This window comes from Lissotriton vulgaris, chromosome 12, assembly GCF_964263255.1.
Source record: "Lissotriton vulgaris chromosome 12, aLisVul1.2, whole genome shotgun sequence".
Lineage (NCBI taxonomy): Eukaryota > Metazoa > Chordata > Amphibia > Caudata > Salamandridae > Lissotriton > Lissotriton vulgaris.
Genome location: NC_141700.1, coordinates 41,919,139 through 41,939,867, shown reverse-complemented (window position 1 = coordinate 41,939,867; position 20,729 = coordinate 41,919,139). Strand labels below are relative to the sequence as shown.

General features: G+C 41.4%; 1 protein-coding gene across 1 annotated transcript in view; it reads left to right on the top strand.

Annotated features, from left to right (window-relative positions):
- IL12RB1 (interleukin 12 receptor subunit beta 1) overlaps window positions 1-20,729 on the top strand; it is a 57,109-nt gene that overhangs the window by 12,599 nt on the left and 23,781 nt on the right. The window contains exons 3-4 of the mRNA XM_086946982.1: window positions 2,417-2,506; window positions 10,860-10,980. Coding sequence (XP_086803108.1) covers window positions 2,417-2,506; window positions 10,860-10,980 — 211 coding nt within the window. The remainder of the gene's footprint in view (window positions 1-2,416; window positions 2,507-10,859; window positions 10,981-20,729) is intronic.

Genomic DNA, 20,729 nt, shown 5'->3' with positions numbered 1-20,729 from the left:
TATAAACACACAACCCACTACACATAAAAAAATGATATCATTTAATCACTTAATAATTATTAATTACCAGTTATTTATTAATTAATAATAACAAAAAATATATATATTAGCACATCAACTCTAACTAATTTAATTAAATAATTAATAATCTTTTATTACTAATTATTTATTAATTAACAATAAAAAAAATTACTTTTATTATCACATTAACTCTAATTATTGTAATTAACTAACAATATTAATTAATTACCAATTAATTATTAATTACCAATAACAAAAAATTCAATATATTTGCACAATACCTCTAATTAATGTAATTAACTAATTAATATTAATTAAATATTAATTAACAATAACAATAAATTAAATATATTAGCACATTAACTCTAATTAATTTAATTAACTAATTAATATTAATTATTTACCAATTAATTATTATTTTAACATATTTAAATAAATATATTAATTAAATAATTATTATTAAATTACTTCCCACCCTATTCCCCTATAAACCCACAACCCGCTCTGATACTAAAACGCAAAATGTAAACTAAGTTACTAATTTTCAAACATACATTTAATAACATATTTAACAAACATATAAACAACATAATAAAATACATAACACTAAACATAATTTCAATATTAGTAAATTTCGATATTAGTAACATACATAACATAAAAACGATATTCTGTCTGTCGATATTTTGGACATCGATATTCTATACCATCGAAATTTAAACTTCGATATTATTGTATATCGATATTTAAATTTCGATATTTTGTCTGCCTACCATCCCTGACTCTATATGGTGGGGCCTGCTTTACAGAAACAAACCCCAAAATTGGGGAAAGTACTATGAATAGGTTTTCCCCTGGTATGTCTCTACAGTCTGAGGTGGCCTGCCTCTACCTCTAAGATGGTCTCCGACCCTCTTTAAATTCAAGAAGGTTCTAAGTCACCTGCTCTCCATCAGCAGGTACAAGACCTGTGGTTCAACAAAAACATGTATAGATATAATATGTTTCCTCAAACTCTCTGTATTTATCTTGGTGTCTGTGGTATTCTGCTTCCCCTTGGTTATAGCCAAATTTGAACTTAACATATAATCCAGAAAAAAATGGAGATAAAAGTGACTTTTAGGGAAATTATAACAGCTCGCCTCACTCTCCCACCCCTACGAGTTTGATCGTTGTTCAAAAATAAACGTTGTAAGAAACTTTCTAAGAATAAAAGGGTCCAGCAAAGGTTCTGGGTGCCCTGCCTAAATATATATTCAATTGGACAAGAAAAGCTTATCCCATACTGATCCCTCAGTACACTATTATCTAGGAATGAGGGTCAGAAGGAACCTTACTGGGGATCACCCAGCTGTGCAAGAATAAATAGTCCAAAAAAGATTCTGGACTCTATATTCCTGCTTGTAATCTTTCATCTTCAGTCAGATTCAATAATGCTTAGAGGATGGATTGTTACCACAGTGCATGGGTGAACATCACACATCTAAGTATATCACTGAAAATTAGGCCTGGGCGGTCAATTCCGTTCCGCTTGCAGAATTTGCAGAATTTGGGTAATTTTGCATTCCGCGGAGAACGCGAAATTGCACAAAATTTCCGAGGCTTCGCTGAATTTTTTGCTTGTGCGCACTTTCAAAATGCGTGTTCGCAAGATATTGTCCCCGAGCATGCAAACAGCGTTCACGAACAGGAAAAAAGCATCGCGAATGGGTGGAACAAGCAATTCTGCGTGTTCGTGGAACTTTTGCATGCTTGCAGAGATTTTTTACAGTTTCGCAGAGCTTTGCGTAGCGCTACTACACAAATTCCGCCCACCCCTACTGAAAGTTAGACACCATGGTCTAGTTAAAGTTAGGAGTTTTGTATGCCATAACTAAATATCTGTCTCTTCCAATGATTACTTCTCCTAGTATCAATAAACAAATGGTTAACAAGTACAAGTATTACTAGTGACTGGTAAAATAGTTTTCAATCTTTCTGCTCTGTCTGCTTCCATTCTGTTTTAATTTCTGCATTTTGATCTTTTGCTTAAAAAATGATCTGTTCAGCAACAAATTTTGGTTACCTTGCGTTTTGTCCCAAAGTTGGAGGGTCTGGAAAACGTTAATTTCATATTAACTGAGTCTGCTTAATGTACACAGTGTGAGTTTATAACAATGTTTGAGTTACTCCTCTAAATATAAATCTTTATATGTTATTCAACTGTAAGTGCCATGATATGGAGCAATGCATATAGAAAGCATGCTTTGATGATTGTGAGTCACACACCAAGATGACATATAATTATATTGATTCTGTAAGATTAAGCGATAAAAAAATTTGAAAAACTGTAAATGCTTGCCTTATTCGGGTACCTGAAATAAATGTTGAATCTGAATATTTTGATTTTCTCTAGATGATTACTTTTTGGATGAATATATGGAAAAGTGTCAAGAAATTGATGAGCTGAACCTAAGACCTACGGCAAATTGGAACAGAACAACAGGTGTGTTACCTTAATATATACAAATGTGTTCAATAATGATACTGTAAAACCACTAACAGCCTTAGCCACATATTTAAAATGATTCCAATTTGGCAGTCAGGGGCCAGGATTGGTGAGTTTTAGCCAATGAGCTCTTAAGACAATCGGTCTTTCTGCACAGAGTTTTCCCCTATCCGTCCCAAAAAAGATGCCCCAGACAGGGTCCTTCAGGCTTCCTCTGCATATATCTTTATTGACATGTGAAAGAAAGTATAACATCTGAGCTCCAGGTATAGACTCTTGTCTTTGTTGTAGCTGGGTATGGCCTGGATCAGGGGACATAAAATGACAGGGTGGCTTGGTCTACACCGGATTCAAAATGTAAACAAAAGAGGGTGGGTTGTATTTCTCTCGGTTAGTAATGATGCAACATCATACTATTCGCAGTAGGCCAAAATGTGCTTACGTGAAAGCGACAGAGCAACGGGGGATATGATGCAGATATTTAAATCCCTCAAGGATTGAACTAGAATGTAAGATCTGTTTTTCATGAAAATGACACTGAGAATGGGGGTTTTATAAGATTTGGTTTCAAAGAACATCTTTTGCAGAAAAAAAGTGGGAGAAGCACCCCAAAGCTTTCCACTCAATCCCTGAGCAGGGAGGACATTTCAGTGTCCCCTTTTTCCTGAGCAACTCTGTGTCTTATTAGGCTCATGTTCATAAGGGGGAAATCCATTTGATGCACCAACAGTTCATAGGAAGTCACCCTGAATGATCTTTAACCCGTGCCCTTTAACTAGTGAGAAATGACAACACCGGAAGTGACAATACTAATGATACAACATACACTATGTCATCATAAAAATTATCAGTGGTATTTGTAGCCAATTTACACACAATATTAATTGACTATAACTATATCTACATTAAAGTACAGACACATTTTTCCCAGAACAACAACATTGTCCAGATTAACACGCTTGCTATAATCCCACCAACCTTTAAAGTGTGTAACATGTTTTTCCTTCCTTCTGGCATTCCCCCGCCAGATTTTGCTGCTTTCACTTTCATATTTAAATAGCCAGCGCTTCCTGATTTCCCCTTTGTTGCACGTGGTTTCTTGACATAGAGTTGAGTTTTCATTTATCAAAGATCAAAGGCACCCTGGGAAAACTTGACTCTGTCGTCACTTTCTCCTTACCCGGTAGAACGAGGTATAACCAGAGCTCCGTGTATGCCAGGCAGCTGTAACATTGTATAATTCCTTCCGCGCTACCGTGTACTCTGCTAGGTTTGGGCTACGCATGTATTCTTGTCACCTGTGCGAATGACGCCGGATGTCAAAGAGCAGACATCCGTTCCAGTGAAAGGGTGTCGAACTTTCCTGTTCCTCCCCACCACATCCTCTTTTGCAGACAAACTTTACCTTCTCACTGCTCTCTCTACTATGCGTAGGGCGTTGCACTACTTAGGTTGCAACACACACATACACGGGGCATTAAGTGGGATGAAAAAACTGGGGAGTCTCTCAAAGGGGCGTGGCCAATGTAATTAAGGGCGTGGCTTAAAATCACATAAGCTAAAAATCTGTGCTTAGCATAGTGTGCCGCCGACTTGTATTTTTCTGCTTCTGTCATTGCATCCAGACATATGATACAACAAGTAACATTGTACCTACAACAAGTCAGGACTATTGGCTTTGTCAATGGCTGTTATTTGCATAAGATAAATAATCAACCACTATGGCTTGTATATAATACTAGCAGCCCGCCCCAGCGTTGCCTGGGGCAGAAAAGGGGCTGGGGGCTGCATTTTTACCCCGGGGCAGAAGGTGGCTGGGGCAGCATGTTGTCGAGCGGTGCACCCGCCGACTCCCTCCCGCCCCCCCTCCCCCAGCTCCGCCCCGCCTCCCGCCCGGACTCCAGCAACATCCGATTTAAGTTAAGTAGCAGCCCGCGCGGTGCACCCGCCGACTCCCTCCCGCCTACCGCACCAGCAACATCTCCAGCAACGTACCTCTCACTGCTCCTCCGCTTCCCGCTGCTCCTCCCCGCGCTGCCACTGCTCCTCCGGTTCTCGCCGCTCCGCAGCTCCTACCAGCGCTGTTGTCCTCCGCTCTTCCTGGTTCTGGTGAACGCCGCTCCTCCCCTCACGCAGACGTCGCTCATGTCGTCTGCTCTTCCTGGTTCTGGTGAACGCCGCTCCTCCCCTCACGCAGACGTCGCGGCCGGCGCTAGTTGCAAGGGGCTACTTTTTTTCATTTATTAATATTTTAAACAACGTTTTTTTTATTTTTTATGTAGCCTATGTCCTTCTGCTTGCCCTGAGGTTTTCTAAGATGTCTTGGGTGTGTAGATTGGCGCTGTGGTTCCCGAGATTACCTTGCCCAAAGGTGCAAGTTCTCTCTTTATAATAGTAGTTTAGATTGAAAAAGCTTCACTTGAAGCCCTGGTGACACCAGGTCAATGTTGCTGCTCCTGAGTTTCAACAGAGAAGGGAAATCCAGAGATACAAGGACTCTCTTTAAATGATTTCCCTTCCCCTACCACGATCACCTGGCATGATGTCACGCCATATCCTTCACTAGTGAGAAGTGAGCAGTGTGAGCACGCGCACATGATGTGCCTGCTGCTGTCACTGCAGGACCGCCTGGGCACAAAACAGAGCCCGACGATAGAGACCCGTTTCGAGGCCCCCTTCAAAAAACTGCCGGTGCTCAGACCCGGCGAGACCCGGCCCACTTAAAGCCCTGCACATACATACAAAGGGCAGCTCATGTTTGACCTAATAGCAGATGTATTTTAGAGGTTAAACCTTCAGGGAGACCAGCTCTACAATCCTGGTAACTCTCACTGCTGGGTGCTCGGCCAATCACTGCCTCCTGTACCTGGTTCTTTTTATGTTGTGTCACCTGTCATAGCACAGGGCGTCTCTACCTCGAGCGGGGTTCAAAGCACAGCAGGCTTGTAAGGTTGGGTTGTGAGTGCTTGGAAACAGGCCTTCCTTCAGCAGAAAGTGTTAGTATAGAAGCACTTTCAATCAATATTCATGAAACCTTGAGTACAGAATACAGAATATTTGCAAAGGGTGAAATGCAAAGAAACATGGTCCTGGACAACAAGTTATACAGATGGATAAGCTCAGGAACTCCTTTAGAAGTGGGTGTGTGCCCTCCCTGGCGGAGGAACTCTGCTCCCTACGCCTGTTCGGGGACCGCCCGCCAGGGCCCGACTAGGACCCAAAAGCAGCCCTGGCAAAGATGTTCAAACCAGACCCACTCCCTTCTTCACCTCTCATCTCTCCCCATGAACGTGGATTCACCAAAACACCTTACACCCTTTTTGACGTCAATGACGTCACAGGAAGCAATGACATAACACTGCTGAGCCTATAGAGTCATCACCAGGAGGTGTTGATTTGGGCCTGGTCGGGAGGGGGTATCGATACAGAAAGCCAGGGGATGTGGGGAATCGCTGCCCACTGTACCAGTTCTTCAGGGTAGCCTTGCGCTCTAAATGTAAACATCACATTTCTGTAGAAAGAGGAAACCTCACATTTAAAATTTGACCGTAGGAAATGTGGGTGCATGATAGATAAAAGTTTCTCACACTACTGTGCCATACGGACAACATCCCAGAATACTGTGCACAAAGCTACTAGAAATACTGCGCAAAGAAAAAAGTCACTAGGAATACTGCACCAAAAGCCTAAAGAACAGTGTTCCAAGAGAACCAAGGGTCCTGAGGACAAAGAGCACACTCTGGATGTGACCCAGAGCAGTGCAGCGGCCCAAGGTGTGACTCCGCTAAAGTGTGTTAACAAATAGTCCCTCCATAAGAACTAGTTCTTTTGTGAGCAATTGGGGTTGAGGAAAAACGCCAATAAATGTGATCCATGAAATGCAGTTATGGCACATAATGTGCTCTAAATTGTGCCACAAAAAATAATTGTGCTGCAGAATATTCCCTTCATTATTTCAATAATATGTTTTTGATCCCACAGAGCTCAGTTCTTCTGCCCCAGAACATGAACCTCAGTATGCCAGGGAATATTCCTACATGTGATGGAGGCAAGGGATGTATGGGTTTTTAAGTAGGGAGAGTATGTATTCCAAGTTAGGATGCTATATGGGGTTGAATCCAGTAGTCATTGATGCAAGTTTTCACTCAAGAAAGAGGGTCGATCCAATTTTTAAGAAAATAGATTTTTATTGATGCAAGGATTGAATATTGACAGCCGACACATGTTTCAACCTTTGTGGCGAATTGCGCCAGGGCTTTCTCAAGGCTAAATTCAATTGCTTAGTGTCATTCTGTTGGATTCTCTAGTATGCATCACCATTTGTATATATCACAATACATTCTATAAATAATTCAATCTTATCAAGAAGTGTTCTCACTATTCTTCCTTGTCCCTCTCAACCGGTCCATTTAGAAATCTTTTATCAATGTTTAGAACCTTAAACTAGTGACAAGAGGTGTTTCCCGCGAAGGTCCGACCTGCAGTGTCTCTAATTTGCATGTATGTGTGTGGCCTGCGGCAGTGCACGGCACGAGATAGCAGTCTGCGCCACGTTGGCTGGAGGGCTGGAGGATTCAAGCAAGCCGGGCCGAAGACGGCTGAAATGCCAGAAACCGGTCCCCGGTAGCTTGTCTCCTTTCTGGTGAAGAATTGGCTTGGTAGTTTAGTCTGCCCTGTTCCCATGATGCACTGGGCCAGGGTCAGACTAATTTGCATATAGCCAAGTTCTGAGCTGGGATGGTGCAGTGAGCTAAAAAACGGTGATGGATCAAGCCCTGATCTATTGACTGGGTAAGAGTGGTCTGCTTAATTCAGACACTCTCTTCACCACCACCCCCCTTTTCTGAATCATCTGTGGCAGTGCACGGCACGAGATAGCAGTCTGCGCCACGTTGGCTGGAGGGCCTGCCTGTAGCCACGCGGCCAACCATGGCCAAGCATTAGCCAAAGGCTGGACACAGCAGAGGTTGGCAATAAAGTCAGTTAATAAATAAAACCCTATACATTCAATAAAAAAGACACAGTTAAAAAAAAACGAGGGGCTGATTTGGTCTTTGCTGGATGGAGTTTAGTCCATCAGGGTGGCAGAGTTTGTTTCTCAAAAACAACAAAAAGCCAATGTCGCCCGCTCCCCAAGAGTTTTCCCGCACGCTGTTAGGACCAATATATTTCCTATTCCTCCGCAGCAGCTTTTTCTGGTGGTGATAGACAGAAAAAAGAACATCGCAGCATCCACCCTAAATAGGGTTAGCGGTGTAATGCTGTGTCTTTGAAGCCGCCTACTTTGTCCCCCGGGCCATGGGAGGAAGCTTACCGTCAACAGCGTCAACCGGGGTGTCGATAGAAACCTTACTGCCTGCTCATCTCTAAATGAGGCGGGTGAAGTGAGAGTTTGGCCCAGGGGGTACTCTGGCTGCCAAACTGTAAGTCTGACCCTGAGTTATGGTTCTGACTCAAACATGCACAACCACTGAAATGCCAGTTATGGTTAGCAATGCACATCCGCCCGCCACAGCAAGCAGCATGGGGAAGTAGGTCAGCCCACTTTAGCTTTAGGCTCTCTTTACTCTGACGGCGTCTCTCTTGTGGGCATGTGCACATCCACCTCAAATGTAGCCCACTTTAGTGTCAAGGTTTGTGAGCCAACATATGCTTTCATTTCATGTTTTTTTCTAATGTCATTTCTGGATGAGTATTTTTTTGTTAAATTTTTTTGGGGAAAACGTGCACACAACATTTGTACTGATGCATTTTTACTTTTTTATTACTTTTTAATACATTTGCCAATAATAATTAAAAAAAGAAAACGCTTGCCATGTGCTTACCTATGAGCTTTGCCAATGCTTGTTGTACTTCGTGCCGCTGTCTTGCTGCGCTAACTTTCAGAGCCTTGCTCAGGCATCGTTGGTTGTTATTTCCCAGAAACTGTCACATGGAACCACATGGCTTGTTATGAAGGTAGTGATTTCAGGAAGAAGCGTCTGCGGTTTCTGTGGCGCTATATGTTAGGGCTCGCGGAATATCCCATATTACAATGAATGGGTGGCTCATTCGGGTTACAGTGTTAGAGCTGTTGACAGATCTCAAGTTCCCTCTAAGGAAGTCTGCTCAGTGTTCTGAAACTCACTTCTGTTGGGTGGCAGTTTGCTAACTTCTGAAACTAAAGTTGGTACTTTCCAGTTGCTGCCCGACAACGATGAAGGCTAGGAAGTGGTTAGGACTACAAAGGTATCTTTACTGGCTTGTCTACAAGGGGTAGTGGCTTCCAAGCTGGAAATAAGGTGCTGGATGAGAGTCCTTCTGTTAAGAAATAAAAAAAAGAGATTACAGTGCATTAAAGGTTTTTGCGCTTGCATTTGGTTTGCTAAACCGCAGGCTTTGCGCCTGCAAAGTCCTATGTTGCAAAGTATAAACATACCTTGCGATTCACAAATGTCTTTTTGATACATTCTGACTCCCTAAAGGGGGCACGGAAGGGTCATCCCCACGCTATAAAAATTGCAACAAAATGTGACACAGACCCGCAATCACAATTGCTGTTGCAAACCAATGATGACACACTGACTTCTCAAAGGAGCGGCTGTTGCATATGCAAAGTGAAAGCTGTCCGCGAGGAGCAGATTCCACTTTGCGGATGCGGACGCCGTCACTGGGGGGAGCAGTTGGCGGCCCTGGGGGCGTCTAGATTCTCCTCCTAATGCCAGTGACATTCAGGAACAGGAACTGCAGTACAAAAATGCAATTTTGCAAATATGAATGGAGTAATGTGGGTCAACTGTCTATCACAGCCTTTATTCCCGCCTTTACCGGCATTCAGGGGATTTATGAATGGAGTTTCTGTCTCATCAATATTTATAGAGAACATATTTTGTGAATCCAACAGAATGCCATTTTTGTGCCTTAACATATGTGTGCATCTGTGGCGACACACATTTTTTTTCTCTGTTGTATTGCAAATGCTTCGCTTAAATTGCATATGCGAAGCAGTCTGATATTACAAATCAGGGTCTTAGTGTCGCAGTTTAACCCGTTCAGCGCAGCGCAAATTCCTGCGCTGTGCTGAACGTTCCATTGGGCCTATGGAACCATGACGGAACGGTTCCGTCATGAGCACAGGCCAACCGACGCTCATGATGGAACCGTTTCGTCATGAGCATGGAAGGGGTAACATTTTTTTTCAATGATTGAGTCCAGCATGAGAAGTGGGGGAAACTCACCAAAACATTTCTCAGAAAAACTGTGCTTTCTACTGGATCGCTTGCATGTTAATCAAAGTCCTAAATTAAAAAATTAATGCGGAAAATTAATTTCAAAACACAATTAGACAAGGTTTAAAAAAAAAAAAAAAAACTTCACCCCCTTCCAATTATATGTTTGGATATTACAGAGCTGGGATTGGTGGCACTGAATGACCATACTTGACTAAATCATCAAAAAAAGTCAACAATGAACATGTCAAGCATGAATGCAAAATTAGTATCATGATATATTTACTTTCTCTCTAAAAAGGCGCACACAACCCAAAGCTAATACACATTACATTAATTTAAAAGTCACAGAATGGGGACATTTATCCGCATATGCAGGGAGCTTGATTGCTCCGGCCTCATAGGGCAGAGCTGGTCCTCAGAGATGACACATTCTAGGTTAAATTAGATCCAGAGGCATTCTTCAGATGAAACAGAATTTGTGTATTATGTCGTAAGCATTTAAATGTGAATATCAAGAGATATCCTTCAAAATATGCATATTTAATGCGCTAGTGATAAGCATATATACGCTGAAACCCACAGATATGCCTAAAATGACAGTTTATTACTGTTTTTATGTGTTATATTATTCACGTTTTCAGGCTATAGCTTGAAATATCCCCAAATTACAATGATTTATACATTGTTATAAGCATTTGTAGGCTAGGATTCAGAGATATCTCTCAGGTTATATAGATTGAATGACATATGTATTTTTATTAGCAATTATTAGTAGTGATCTAGAGACATCCCTCTTGAAAGCCACAATTCCCCTCATCATTTCTCAGTAGTTAGTAAAAGTATTTAAAATTAATGCGTCTTATGTTTCTGCCTAAGGTAGCTTTGTTAGAGAGGTGCAATATTTAATGTATGCATATATGTATCACAAGTGAAGACGTTAACTCACTTAAGAAAATGAGTGAAACCTTTTTGGGCAAAATCCTTTATTAGGTCTTTGGCAAGTCAATCTGTTTCACCAGAATGTTATGTACAACATAAAAAAAAATTATGTTCTGCTAATTAGCAAATGAGTCATTTTTGGAATAACGATCCAGCCCATAAAAAATACATTTCTATGGATTTTTTGTTTTGTGTTACAGAATTAGAAACAAGTGGTCCTACAAATTTAATCTGTTACCTTTCTCGTGACTCCAGTACTGCAGTCTGCACTTGGGAAGATGTTGCATCACAAATCGGTACAACCTATCGTTTGTACTACATGTAAGTAGCGAAAACCATTGGATAAAGATAAATCAATATATGAAAAAACAGAAGGGTACCTTGTGTTGGATTGTGTGATAGATTTTGACACAGTTAGATGGGCACAAAGATGAGAGAAATATTACTCAGCTTTAGGTTGGGGGATGTGCACTGCCTTAATTTAAATGTTATTATGCGTGCTCGAAGGTATCACTCCCCTCCAGGAGTGTGTCTGAATATATCTAAGTGTGGCAGACCTATTGCGTCATAGGTCTCTCACCCGCAGCACTGCTGTGGTGGCTGAATCACATTCAGCAAAAATTCACGTGAATAATTTCCTTAGTCCAATTCACATTTTTATTTCATATTTCAATTTCATGATTTTAATCCATGTGCGCTTTCATCACGCTTACTATTCCTTGTTTAAACAATTCCACTTTCAAATAATCCAATGCATTTCGGTGCATCCAGCACCTTCATCAGGGCAAAATCTAGAACATACAAATAAACAAACTTCAGTATAAAAAGAAAAACAATTGTGGCCACTTTCAATGTTACAATGTTGCAATCATGTTACACTCGTATCCGTACTTTGTAATTCCCCGTTTAAGCTCTGTATTTTGCTGTGAAAGCTTGCACTCGGTGGTTGAACCCATGATTGGTGTACGTATACACTACTCTCATGTAATGCCTCAATACTAAAAACAGGTCACGTATGAGCGTTGCATGGGCGGGTATGTTGCTGGAGTTATTAAATGGCTAAATACGCTGCCGTACGTGCTTGCGAGTTAGTGCTATATGTGCATTTATCTCGTCCGTGGTCGCTCTTACCTCACGGTTGAAGTTCGTATTCTACCATTCCCTCTCCGTGTCAATGCGGATTACAGCCGTCTGCTCTGGTCGGGTATTTACGTTACGCGCGTTACGCGCCTGGGTTCTGGGAGTGGCTAATGTTTTTTCTCACTTCTAACTTTATTGATTGACTGCTATATACATTGTAAACATCGAGACCTTCGGTGTAAGTGCTATAGTCAGTACCTGTGTGAAATATTTCAGTGATGTATTCAAACATTAGTAATGCTTAGAATATGTCAATATACTGCATTTAAACATTATAAATAGCATGTAAATTCAACACGGTCATTGAGCCCATTGGGCTTGTAGCTGTTTAGGTGGTATATCCAATAGTTTTCTCGCTTGAGCAAGTTCTTACGATTTAATAAACCCTCCATTTTTGGAACCACTTCTAGAATACAAGCTTGCAATTGGCTGATGTGGTGTCGTTTTTCCATAAAGTGTGTCGCCACTGTAGATTTAAGGGAACCAGTCCTTATATTGCTCTTGTGCTCATTTAGTCTGATTTTAAGCTTTCTCTCTGTTTGGCCCACGTACACTGATCCACACGGGCACTTCAATGCGTAGATAATGTTCATTGTGTCGCATGCGGCATTGACTTTTAGTGGAATTTTATGTCCCTTCATGGGATGAGGGATTGTGTTTCCCTTTATTATATTATGGCAATTGCTGCAGTTCATGCATGGGATGGTTCCTCTGTAAGAGTTCAATGTCTCTGTTTTTTTCGTGTATTTCAACATTTCTCCTAAGTTCCGGCCTCTTGTATGGGCAAACAGTGGTTCCTTATCAAATATTCCTTTGAGATCAGTGTCCAGTTTTAACATTTGCCAATGTCTCTTTATGACTTTTTTAAAAAGAGAGCTCACATTAGAGAATTTGCTGACGCACGTGATTCTGTTTTCTGTTTGTTTAGGTTTGCGCTATTAGTAATTCTTCTCGTGGTTTCTGTGAGGCTCTTATTAGCGCTGTCTTGACCGTGGTGCTGGGGTATCCCCTATCCAGGAATCTACGTTCCATGTATTCCAATTGTTTGTGGCATTCTTGTTGATCCGAGACCACTCTCCTACCACTACTCTTGCTGAGAGTGCAGTGAGGTTGGGTGAGTTGTGATTTAAAACGGCTTGGTGGTGGTCCCAGTACCCGAGGGTAAATTACATTTTAATAACTGGGCCGTCACCAGCGGTTAAAAGTAAGGCTACTGGACGCGTGAGGCTGGCGAGTTACTGCCCCCTGCATCCTTCAGATGGTCGACATGTTTCAGCCAGTGCCTTAGAGTATTCTGGCTTTCCTCAGGACCGTTTTTTAAAAAGGTGTGGTGTGATAAAACAGACTTAGTGTTGTGGTACAGACTATGTGATACACTCACTAAGGCGTTTTTCTATATGTGAGAGGGGGATTCCCTTCTCATGCATACGCTTTGGGTTATTAGCCAAGGCTTCCTGGAGGGAAGCGGTAAGGAGATGACCAGTCTTTCTGGTCAGTGCCTGCCTTGTACCTGTTGTCCCGCCGTCGTCCTCCGGCCGTGACAGAACTAATTTGAGTACTGTAACACTTTGGTCAACTTAAGCTAGTCCTCTTTGTTTAATCACAAATAAGTCAGAAGAACATTCAATTCCTTGATGTGGAAATAACCAGAAAGGGCAACACATTCCACACGAACCTGTATCGAAAGCCCACAGATAGGAAAAACCTGTTGAAATTCGATAGTTATCACCCCTAATCACTCAAAACTCATCTGCCTTACTCCCAGTTCCTCAGGGTCAGGAGAGTGGTCTCGGATCAACAAGAATGCCACAAACAATTGGAATACATGGAACGTAGATTCCTGGATAGGGGATACCCCAGCACCACGGTCAAGACAGCGCTAATAAGAGCCTCACAGAAACCACGAGAAGAATTACTAATAGCGCAAACCTAAACAAACAGAAAACAGAATCACGTGCGTCAGCAAATTCTCTAATGTGAGCTCTCTTTTTAAAAAAGTCATAAAGAGACATTGGCAAATGTTAAAACTGGACCCTGATCTCAAAGGAATATTTGATAAGGAACCACTGTTTGCCCATACAAGAGGCCGGAACTTAGGAGAAATGTTGAAATACACGAAAAAAACAGAGACATTGAACTCTTACAGAGGAACCATCCCATGCATGAACTGCAGCAATTGCCATAATATAATAAAGGGAAACACAATCCCTCATCCCATGAAGGGACATAAAATTCCACTAAAAGTCAATGCCGCATGCGACACAAGGAACATTATCTACGTATTGAAGTGCCCGTGTGGATCAGTGTACGTGGGCCAAACAGAGAGAAAGCTTAAAATCAGACTAAATGAGCACAAGAGCAATATAAGGACTGGTTCCCTTAAATCTACAGTGGCGACACACTTTATGGAAAAACGACACCACATCAGCCAATTGCAAGCTTGTATTCTAGAAGTGGTTCCAAAAATGGAGGGTTTATTAAATCGTAAGAACTTGCTCAAGCGAGAAAACTAATGGATATACCACCTAAACAGCTACAAGCCCAATGGGCTCAGTGACCGTGTTGAATTTACATGCTATTTATAATGTTTAAAGGCAGTATATTGACATATTCTAATCATTACTAATGTTTGAATACATCACTGAAATATTTCACACAGGTACTGACTATAGCACTTACACGAAAGGTCTCGATGTTTACAATGTATACAGCAGTCAATCAATAAAGTTAGAACTGAGAAAAAACATTAGCCACTCCCAGAACCCAGGCGTGTAACGCGCGTAACGTAAATACCCGACCAGAGCGGCGGCTGTAATCCACATTGACACAGAGAGGGAATGGTAGAATACGAACTTCAACCGTGAGGTAAGAGCGACCACGGTCGAGATAAATGCACATATAGCACTAACTCGCAAGCACGTACGGCAGCGTATTTAGCCATTTAATAACTCCAGCAACATACCCGCCCACGCAACGCTCATACGCGACCTGTTTTTAGTATTGAGGCATTACATGAGAGTAGTGTATACTTACACCAATCACGGGTTCAACCACCGAGTGCAAGCTTTCACAGCAAAATACAGAGCTTAAACAGGGAATTACAAAGTACGGATACGAGTGTAACATGATTGCAACATTGTAACATTGAAAGTGGCCACAATTGTTTTTCTTTTTATACTGAAGTTTGTTTATTTGTATGTTCTAGATTTTGCCCTGATGAAGGTGCTGGATGCACCGAAATGCATTGGATTATTTGAAAGTGGAATTGTTTAAACAAGGAATAGTAAGCGTGATGAAAGCGCACATGGATTAAAATCATGAAATTGAAATATGAAATAAAAATGTGAATTGGACTAATGAAATTATTCACGTGAATTTTTGCTGAATGTGATTCTCCCACCACAGCAGTGCCGCGGGTGAGAGACATATGACGCAATAGGTCTGCCACACTTAGAAATATTACTCAGTCAGTCAGTCAAATCACTTTATTCAATTATTTAAAATCATAAAAGACAAAAACACAAACATTCCATATATATAAAATCCACAATTACAATCCATATACAAAAATACCCCTAATTTCATATTAATAGTCAATAAAATCAGACAGGATTATTATTATTAAGGATGGCTGATCTTTTTAGTTTTGCTCCGGACAGCAGCTACCAAAAAACTGGCAACACAGAAAATGTCGCGAGTACTACTTAACATCTGTAAATAAGTGAGAGCAGGCCTAACTTGTAGAAACCCCGCCTCGCTTAATAATGGTATTTCTTTTCTTTCCGAATGTCAGAGTAGAACTCACAAAACATAATAAAATGCAAAGTTTCCTGGGTTGAAAAGTTATCACACTGACATGGATTAGAGTTTTCAGGTTTACCCCAAATAGGAAAAAAAAGTTAAATGAATTAAATTGAATCGAAATCTAATCAGGAGCTGGCGATGGAAAGGTCTAGTTACAATTTTTAAATACGGCTCAAGTGAGGGGGTAGTTAATAACACATAATTAGCCTTTACCATAGGCTTCTTTAACTCCTGCTCCTCACGTTTCAGTGCTAACATGTTTAAAAAACTAGTCTTTATCCAGCTCACATCCTCCTTTTTAATACAGTCAGGTGACGTGTAAATCTCGGGGCGCCCTAGTCTTGTGAAAACCCTGTTAGCTTTATCCATAGATACACAATCATTTATAATCTGATGGTTCAATGTAATTTCTTTGTTTAGCCAGGTCTTTACCCAGCACATCAGTGGGGCAACTTTCAATACATCCGTTACATATCCCAGCCCTAGTTCAGTATGTATTGAAAAAGTTGGGGTCGACTGGGGTACTGAAAGAAGAGATCTTAAAAATGTATTCTCCGCAACTTGGATCTTGTCCTGTGATGTGTAGCCCCACATACAGGAGCCAAACGTGGCTATAGCCAGACATTTACATTTATACATTTTCAAAAGTGCCTCCACTGGTCTTGCCCCCAACCTCTTTGCAAAACCCATAAGTGCTGAGGTAGACATTGCTACAGCATTACCTTTGATCTTCTGCTGAGGGCCCCAGTTACCTCTTTCATCAAAGAGGACCCCTAGATATGTAAAAACGGGCACCTTAGAAACCTCCGCTCCATTACAAAAGAAAGATTTTGACTTCAATTTCCTACGCTGTTTCCCAACTACCATGACATGCGACTTCTTAATATTTACTTTCAAATCCAGGGACTCCATAAAGTCCCCAAAGGAGTCCAGCAACCTTTGGAGACCAAGGCCAGTACGGGCCAATAAAACAGCGTCATCCGCGTATAGGAAAACCAAAATGACCAAATCTCCTATTCGCGGAATGTCCAGGGAGGCCCCTCCCAACGATTTCTCCAGAGCATTAATATACAAAGTAAAAAGGAGGGGGCTAGGATACATCCTTGCCTGACACCCCTCTCTGAACTAAAGTGACTAGTGCATCTGCCATCCTGAGTAACCCTGACTGACGCTAAAAGACCCCGGTGTAAAACTGCAAAACAATTCACCAAAGATGGATCAATGCCCAAATCTAATAGAATAGACCACAGTTCTGCCCTGTTAACCAAATCAAAAGGAGGGACCCTTCCTTAGCCACTGTGTATTTGCTTATCAAAAGCTGTAGGTTCAGGCACCGATCAAGGGTGCTTCTCTTTTGCCTAAACCCATATTGGAGATTAGAGAGGACCCCACTGCTATCTAACCAATCCCTGAGTTTATACAAAATGACTCTGCCCAAGATTTTTACTGCTGAGTCTATGAAAGAGATTGGTCTGTAGCACAAAGGGTCCTCTCTCTGCCCCCTTTTCAAAACTGGGATGATAATGGATGTAGCCCAAGAGGCCGGAAACCCATTTGAACCTGAGGCATTATAAACATTAGTTAAGATCTTAGCGCAGTATTTCGGTATGTTCCCATACAAATGTGCCGGCACCCCATCTGGGCCCGGTGCTTTATTTTTTTTACATATCCCGGATTGCTCTTTCTACCTCAACCACTTCAAAAGTTATAGGAGGCAAAGGCTGTATTGCAATATTATCTCCCACTAGACAACACAGTCCCTCGTTGACATAAATTTCTCTAAAATGTGATAACCACTGATCATCTGGGATGATACAATCTAGTGGTATGTTCTCTTGCCCCGAGAAAAAAGGATGGTTAATAGTTGACCAGAATTTACCACTGTCCCGCAAGACATCAATTGATGAAAGATTGTTCCACGCTTCCTTTTTAATTTCTTGTTTACGTTGAGCAATAGCCAATTTATATGCTTTCCTAAGGCTAGCAACGAATTCCCTATTTCTTGGTCTTTCCTTCAGGGCTTGAAGCAAGGCACCATGAGCCTTGGAGCAGCTCTTGTTAAACCATCTTTCTTCCTGATAAGGTCTTAATTTGGTTTTAGCCTTTAAGTCATTTGCAATCTAGCTACAAATGGCATCATAAGCACCAATTATCTCCGAGCTAGGAGCGGAGCTATCTAGGCATATGGCCAAATTTAGATCCGCCTTAGTAAGAAGATCCTCAAAAAATGTTTCAGGAACCACCTTAGACCACTTGAGTCTCCTCCCTTGATCTTTTATAGTCAAGTGACTAACACCTGAAGTCACAGTCTTCCTAAAACCCATAGCTTCACCTAATTCCACCTCCAAAGTCACCAGGTTATGGTCACTAAACATAGAAAATACAACTTTATACAACACGACCCTAGATAAAACACAGGAAGACAAAAAAATATAATCAATAACGGTAACTATTTCATTTCCTTTGACTGTAGGGATCCTCTCCTCACCATCACTAAACCCTGACTCAAAAAGATTCATGTTAGCTAGGAGTTCTTCCAGTGCCTCTCCCTGTCTACTATGTTCAAAATGTGAAACCACAGAGCAGGGCGGCCCCTGATGCTCATCTATATGACAGTCTAATCTACATGGGTGAATATTAAAATCACCCATAAGTATAATATCGAATGCAGTGTTTTGTTTTATTCTATATTCTGACAAAAAACAATCCCTGGAGACCAAGGGCCAGATGTAGGTAAATCTTATTTACAGACTCTAAAATACAGAATTTTACCGATTCGGTATTTAAGATTCGGTAAATAAGATGTAGGTAATTATTCGGTAATTTTTACCGAATCGGAATGATTCGGTAATTACCGAATCGATATTTACCGATTCGGTAATTGCCATTGATTCCTATGGGCCTTGAGGCCCATAGGGACCTATGGCAATTACCGAATCGGTAAATATCGATTCGGTAAAATTACCCAATTGACAAGGGGGACAGGGTGTCCCTTTGACACCCTGTTGCACCCCTGATTCAGGCTTGTGTGCCATGTGACACACATACATGCCCTTAGGGCATGTCTGTGTGCCACATGGCACAGGTGTACATGCACAGATGTGCATGTACACAGGAATTCGTTATTTACCATGCAATAATATTACATCGTAAATAACAAATTCTTAGGGGCCTGTGGCACTGTTCGCAGTGCCACCTACATATAGATTTACCGATTCCGTAAAGTTACCGAATCGGTATTTTACAGAATCGGTAAATTTACAGATTCAGTAAATTTACCGATTCTGTAAAATTTAGGCACCCTACATCTCAATCACCAAATACCGGTCGGTAACGGCCGAAATCGGCCGTTACCGACCGGTATTTGGTGACCTACATCTGGCCCCAAATGTTGATTTATACATTCGCTCTCTCTGGCATTATAAAAATTGATAAATAAAATTTTAGACAGGTTGGGTATAGCCCACTCAAATATTAAGAAATTACTAGGTCCTGACTCCAACATCTTTAGCGAACCATTCAGTTTTAAGGAGAAAAGGAGGATTAAACCTCCTTTAGCTCTACCGACTATCCCTGGGTTTGCAGGAACAACAAAACCTATATAACCACCCAAGAAAAAATTCCTAGTTGTATCCCATGTTTCCTGCATGGCAATAATATCATATTGTTTTACAAAGTCCAACCAGGTCTCATCATTTCTCTTAAGCCTAATTCTTGAACATTCCAACTTAGAATCCTGTAGGAGGTAGCTACATTTGACAGCAAAGGTCTCTCCACTGGGTGTTGGGCAGTATCTTCTAGTCAGTCATTATCCTCCAAGTGTGTCAATGGGGTAAAATGATTGGTTAGAACTATATCCATTTCCTTTTCTGGAACTTTAAGAAACGATTGTGGAGCTGCTTTGACGCTCTCAAATCTCTGGGAGGGCCCCCCTGGTACTTGGGGCTAAGGAATCGCATGCAAAATGTTAGAAGCCAACAAAGGCCTCTTCCTAGTAGGAATAAGTGAATATGTAGCATGTGCATTTATGTGTGCAGCTGAAGGGGGATACAAATAGCCCAGTGGTAATGGTCTAATACCAGAATTATCTAATTCTGAAGCATCCCAGAACAGTCTATCTGCCACATTACATCTATTAAATTTCACTACCACACAATCTCCTTCCACACTCTTAGGGCGACGTCCAATCCATCCCACCCTTCTGGCCATAATAATGCTAGATGGTATATCTAAACTCCCACTACTTTGTTGTTTACACCAATTTCTGGAATGCCTTAAGAGATCTTGGGTCGATTCAACCACTCCATCACCTAATGGGGGTACTCCTGTAAAGACAGCCACCAAAGGGGCAGCTTCTGGGGAAAGATCAAGATTAATGCCATAAGATTTTACTATCCTTTTGCTAGTACTGGGGTACCTGGCGATTTTTTCTCTAACTATATTGCTACTGCTCACCCTTTGGGTGTTACCAGAAGTAAAACCCCCAGTTTTCTGTTGTGGGATATTACCAATAACGCCCATACTCCTATCATTAGATATTATAGTACGTTGGTCCTGATGCGAGATTGAGCTAGTAATACGAGAGTGATCCTCCTTATCCCTAGATTTGGCAGCATGATTTTGCTGAGTCTGTCTAGCCAAGTCTTGCTGACCTCTATACTCCTTTATAAAGGAGTCAATTAATTCACATTTTTTCAAAAGACCTGCTACACAGATATTTAAAGTATCTACAATGTCCTTAGCAATGCCCACTAGGGCTGGCTCCAGACGTGAGTTAAACATCTCCTCCACCAGGTCTCCTAGTTTATCTCTAATATCGCAGCCAGTATGTTGTGACACCGCCACTTGTTTTGGCCGCTTTGTGCACTTTTTAATTCCTCTTTGTTTCCCTAGGTTATGTTGTACCATTGCTCCAGGTCGTTCACCCCCAGGGGGCTGATTGACAGTGAGGACCTCACCCACAGCTTCTACTACACCACTTTGAGTCTCAGTCATGCTCATGGGTTAAATTATTACCACAGCCGGCTCTAATGGTACCTTAGTCACATGTATAATATCAGATACTTCACATACCGTTGATGGGAGATCCAATCCCAACTCCTTTCCCGCATTGGCAATCTCTTGAC